The sequence below is a fragment of the Callionymus lyra genome, chromosome 1, assembly GCF_982586985.1.
Source record: "Callionymus lyra chromosome 1, fCalLyr1.hap1.1, whole genome shotgun sequence".
Taxonomy (NCBI): domain Eukaryota; kingdom Metazoa; phylum Chordata; class Actinopteri; order Syngnathiformes; family Callionymidae; genus Callionymus; species Callionymus lyra.
In genome coordinates, this window is record NC_141818.1 from 15,598,322 (window position 1) to 15,604,321 (window position 6,000).

At 39.2% G+C, this 6,000-nt stretch overlaps 1 protein-coding gene across 5 annotated transcripts in view; it reads right to left on the bottom strand.

Annotated features, from left to right (window-relative positions):
* The window catches only part of trpm3 (transient receptor potential cation channel, subfamily M, member 3), a 160,939-nt gene extending 156,196 nt beyond the window's left edge, over positions 1 to 4,743 (bottom strand). For all 5 annotated transcript variants that reach the window (XM_087794731.1, XM_087794729.1, XM_087794726.1 and 2 more), the window contains exon 1: positions 4,445 to 4,743. In XM_087794731.1, coding sequence (XP_087650857.1) covers positions 4,445 to 4,648 — 204 coding nt within the window. In that variant the 5' untranslated portion in view covers positions 4,649 to 4,743. The remainder of the gene's footprint in view (positions 1 to 4,444) is intronic.
* Positions 4,744 to 6,000: the final 1,257 nt, after the last annotated feature.

The following is a 6,000-nucleotide window of genomic DNA, read 5'->3' on the forward strand; positions in this document are numbered from 1 at the left end:
CCTGGGTTTTAAAGATCTAATAAACAAAAACTGGCCGAGCTTTGACAGCGGTGTTTCTGACCCGCACATTTAGAGCTGTGGGTTTAAAAAACGCCAGCTTCTAAGGGACTAATTTAATCTCAGCAGGAGATGATGGTTTACCTGTGGCAGTGCTTGGACTCGCAGCTAATTAAACCGAGCAGCATGTTCTACTGGTGTAACTCGGTGAAATGTATCCAGCACAGCAAGAATTCAGTTAAAAGTTAAATTTGTTTTTCCTAATCAACTTGTAGATTAAGCTAGTTTAATAAAATGTACTTTTAAAACTAAATATCTACAGCATTTTTAATAGTGAAGAGAGCTGGCAAATCTTTCATTCCTTAACTGCGACAGAGTAGAATCTATTACCTTCTAATGGAAAGATGTTGGAGTTTGAGGCATGACTGAGCATCTCTTACATACAGTTTGTCTGTCTGCTTCTGCGCTCTCGTCCTCCATTCTTCAGTCTGAGTGAAGATAAATTTGCAGAAGGAATTCATGGCGATGTTGCTTGAAACGGCTTTTAAGGCTTTGATCAAAAACCTCTGTCAGTAATCTGACAAATCCTTTTTTTTTTTTGGGCAGTAAAAGCTTTTTCTGTCGATATGTTCTATGTGTGTTTTAGTGGCAAGGATGTGAAAGTTGTTAATAGTTAATGTATGACTTGTGACAGGAAATGGATTAGTGTTTGGATTTAAAGGGATCTTTTATAATTGAAATCTTTCTTCTGTCGGAGAAAAGCTATTTACTATAGAAAGAAAATATGTAAAGAACTTTTCTCAGAAACATGGGTAGCACATATTAGCATTATTTGACTTTTTATTCGTGTGAAAAAAACTGAATTTTATCCAGTGCGTCACCATTCTACCTACGATGTAATAAGCTTACCACTATAATTACAAGGGATATATATAGATACAATTAAAGATCCCAATATACAACTATTGATATTCAACAGCACTGTATCTTGTTTTCCTATTAACACATAATAATGGAGATTGGTTTAATTGTAACACAAAAATTAAAAGAAACCCACGATTCTTGGGGATTACTGAGGATGAGAGGATACACTCCAGCAGCTTTTAAAGCTGGGCATATTTTGGCTACATCAGTCCTGGTAATTACTGTTTACATTAAGAAAAAGTATCGACTCATCTTTTGTTGATAGCTCTGATCAACTGCTCCCAGCTTTGCACACTAACACAAAAACAATGCTTTATCATACTATAGCAGACAATTGGAGATTATGCAGAATGCACACTAAGTCAAATTTTTTGGAAAAAAACATTAATCATTCTGTCATTCATTTAATTGCAATAGATGATTTCATAATTAGGAAAACATCAGTATAAGCACATCATTTGGTTGCACCACTGGAGGACAAAATATCAATCCGTTGCGTAACTATGGTTACGCTGATGAGTTTTTCTTGGTTTGCAGCCTGAGCTTTGTGCAAAATGTATGGTCGCAATGTCAACACTAGATACAACCTGACGATTTTTACTTTTAATTTGGTAAAAATTCTAGTTTGTGTCCATGAGTTGGAGTAGATGAAAAAAACAACAATGTTTCAACTAAATTGAAACAAAAGTCAGTTGTTTGAAATACATGATCAGTATTTGGTCAATATCACTGTCACAAAGGAATTCATTAATCTAGATACGACAACAGCACCAACATCCTTGTTTCAACTGTTTACTCATATGCCAGAAGCATTTGGCAGAAGCTCAAATGCCCTAAATTTGTTTTCCAATTTTGGGGGGATTTGATGAATACTAAATGGCCATCAGATGCCAATTTGTCCAAAATGTAGTTTGAGTTGTGTATCTTACTAGTCAATCGTGATTAACCAGTTAAGAGAGGATTAAATATATTATTTTTCTTTTAATAAATCATCGTGAAACTGCATTTCTTATTCCTGAACAACATCTTTCATGAAACAGCTTTAAGAAATAGCCAGCTGAAAACACTGTATTAGAAAGGCACTTGACAAATAACTGTTACTTACATCGCCTTCCCTTCAAAACTGTTTCACAAGTAAGTAAGTAAGTCATTTTTATTTATATAGCGCTTTTCCAGACTAGGGTCACAAAGCGCTTAAATAATCAAAACAATATTCAATCAAGGTCTCATCAACTCGTCCCTACAGAACACGTATTACTCATTAACCAGCCGTCAAACCTGAATTGAAGTTCATCAGATGAGACACTTGATGTGTTTTTATAAGAAAGGTAGGAGAAATTAACTCAAGGTACTTGATTAAATCGTTTACAAAATGTGATTAAATGGTGCTCCGAGATGTGAGCATGAGAACACCAAAAAAAAAGACAAAACCAGAGACCCTGACACTGCCGATGTAAGCACCTGTTAAGTGAAACCAATGGATACAAACAGTGTGTTACTATGTTAGTACAATTTACACCCACATACTGCGTCAAACTTCATCAACTTCACGGCTTAAAGTAAAGAATATTAACTATAGAAGCAGTGAGATTTAAGTTATTTAGATCCTTTTTTTCCTCTCTTGATTCCTTTTAGAACTTGGTATACGATAGCTAAAAATGTCCTTTATACCAATTACCTCGTTCTCTAATGTTGTAAATATACAACTTTAGCTGATTAACTCTTAAATCCTTTATATTCGCACCATCAATATAAGAATGTTTTAATGAATATGTTGCACGCTGATATAGTTCTTGTGTATTAAATCTACTTCGGCATTGTTCTCATAGTTCAAGAGCTTACAGAGAGCAACAGGGGGCTTGCTGCCGCACTCCAGTCAGTACTTCATGTCAAATAAATCTTTAAAGGGCAATGAATGTCAAAACATCAACTGGACTCACATGTTTCAAATGTCTTTCTCTCCAAGACGCAGTGAGTCCCTCATCATGACCACGTTTTGAAGTTATTACTTTTAAAGTTCGTCCCCGTATGAAATCTCGGCGAACGAGAGGTTCCGAGAGCGGTGTCTATTATGACCTAATAACTGTCTTCACTTCTCCTCCAGCCAGCTGTAATCAAATCCCGCTTTGTTTATACAACCAGTCCCTTGGAGATGGGGATTGACCAATCACAGCAGAGTGGGTCTGGTTGAAATAAAAAAGAATTTCTCTCCAAATAAACTAAGCGTTTTCAGTGGGCGGGGCTTAAGCACATTTTCTAATGGAAAAATTTCAATTAAAAAAGGTGAGGGTTGCATGTAGATGTTTGCACTATGAATAAAAACACGGGGTGATTTTAAATGACTAGAGACCTGGTTAAATCTAGTTTCACGTGCACATGTCTCACTCTACCTCTGACACAAAAGGAGGCAGACAACCATGAACTTGTATCTCACATGCGAGACCTCAAATCCACCCTCAGCAGGCGATCATGCAAATTCGACTGAGAATTAAGGACTTATCTAGCGGAGGATTTTAACCCAGACCTTCTTCTCTCATCATCTTTACTTTACAATGAAATTGCATCAGGGTATGACTCTGCTCTGGAACACGTTGATTTGATGTCGAAAAAAAAGATTAAAAACTCATAAAAGCAGTCATTTTATGATGTAAAACAGATACACACTGGTAGTCTGAGAGCATATTTCATAACTTTCCTGAACAAACCCAGCAGTATTCTGGAGTTAAATAACGCACTGCTATTTACACATATCTCTAACCCATCTGAAAGAAGCTGGCTGACAGCCCACCAGCTCACAGCACAAAGACAAAATCCCTCCGGGGACGTGTGTGTTTGTGTGCGCTTACTACAAAATAACACCATTTACTGGGGCACTACTGGAAAACCAGAAATGGATCTTCTGTCTGCAGCCGAGCATATCTGTCTCCCACACATCTCTCATCCCAGATATCTCAGCCAAATGTCATCCAACAGATTGGCAAGGTCTGATCATCCGTGCGCAGCAGCCGGCAGGCAGCTTTGGTTGTTCATCCATACATGTTTTTTAAAGTTCCAGCAAGAGTGAAAGGCATGTGCGGCTCTTGTGATCCGTGAACTCCACATCGTATGGATTTTTTTAAATCCTCAGAGATGAGGGGGTTCAAAATTCTACACACTACTCCAAATTTTTCGATGGATTAATCGGACCAATGAATCTGTACGAATGATGCATTAGTACTTTTTGAATTGAAACATTAAAAGAAACGTCAAATTGAGGCTAATATGCCTTTTAACAAAATGACAAAAAAAACAGAATTTAAAATATGGTGAATACAGTTGAAGTAGAACAGTTGTCAAATCATGTTCTAAAACTACTTTGAATACATTTTGAGTTGTAAAAGTTTAAAGCACCACACACACACATTTTTAAAGTGCAATAAAATCAAGCAAACAAACGTGTCAATCGTGTGCCACCTCCTGTCTGATCATTGATTCATATTTGGGGTTAGTAAAGGGCGCCGTGTCGAGCTTTCAAACATCTTACCGGTATCTGCTGAGAGTTGAGACCCCCCCTCTTGGTGGAACCCCCTCTGGAGCTGAGCCTCTTCCACGACTCAGAGAAACGCCCCCTGGTGGTGGAACGCCCCGGCCCGGAGGTTCCGGACGCGACAGAGGTATCATCCCGGGTGGAGAGCGGCCTCTCCCGGCGCAGCTCCCTACGCTCCGACCACCTCTTCTTGGACGCCATGTGAAGTGGAAATGAACTGCGAGATTTGTGGGAGGTGTGGCGGCCACTCTGGATCCGGGCGGCTTCAGTCAAACGGGTGCAACAGGTGGCATCATCCTTTCTCTCCTCTCTTTTTTCGCAGAGCTTCCTTCTCTTAATCTCTTGAAAAAAAAGTCTCCCTCGCCTTCTTTGCCTCCTTTACTTTCCCCTTTGATCAAAAAGCCGCACTCGTCTGTCCTCCCTCAATTGTAAACCACTGTGATCTTCAACCTGCTGTAAAGAAGTGGAGACCAAAGATGCTGCCTGCACCCTGTTGCATGTGGTGTTTGGTTGGTTGATGCTGCTCCCACCTCAGAGGAAAAGAGAGAGAGAGAAAAACAGGGCTAGAGAGAGAGAAAGAGAGAGAGTGAAAGGGAGAGAGAGGAGGGGGCTGCGATTTTGGCTTGTATTGTCATAAAAAAGGGGTTTTTCAAAACAGAACGTTAAGAAGGATCTCGTCTTTTTTTTTCCTTTTTTTTTTAAAGTGCAGTTTAAGGACGATAAGAAGAGTGAGGTGGGAAGCGCAGCCACTTTAATCTCAGCGAGTGACACCTTCTCTAATAATTCTCACTTTCTCTCTTCGCTTTGGCTCTTAAATCTTCATCTCATCCTCTGCGAGCTCTCTGTCACGCTCGCAAGTCCGTCCACCATTTCTTCTCGTCTTCCCCTTTTGTCTGACGGTCCTCACTTCACTCCACCACCTGAGCCCTTCTTCTGTCCACAATTAAAGTGTGAAATCCAACCGCCGCCGCCGAGGTGAAGGAGGCGGCGTAAACAGTCGCGGGGGCAAAAACAGAAGAGATAAATGAACACCAGAGACTTTGTTGTCATCACTCCCACCATAACACCACCTGAGAGCGAGGTGCAGCCCCAGTGTGACACATGAACTTAAAATGTCAGTGTGAGAGGAAAGAAAAAACAGCTACAAAATCCCTTTTTTTGCTTTGAATTATACTCTGATGTTTTGGAATTTCACAGGAGAGAAATTGCCAAACTCAGGGCCCAAGGATTTTATGTGTCCCACTAGAAGTTTGGCTTTAAATCTGTTTTTTCTTGGTCTGGTATACATAAGAAAATACTGATACACTTCGTATATCGCAATGTTCTTCACAATACAAGTACACACACACACACAACAGCACCATAACGATCATAGTCTTTAGTCTTTAACATTTCAAATAAATGTGTATTAAATAATTCAGTTTCTTTAAGTTTCTTTTTTTATTCAACATTTACATATTAATGTTCGATACATGTTGTTTGTTCATTTTTTTGTTGCAATTTAACCTCTGGCCACTAGATGATCATTACATCCTCCACAGCAGGAAAAATGT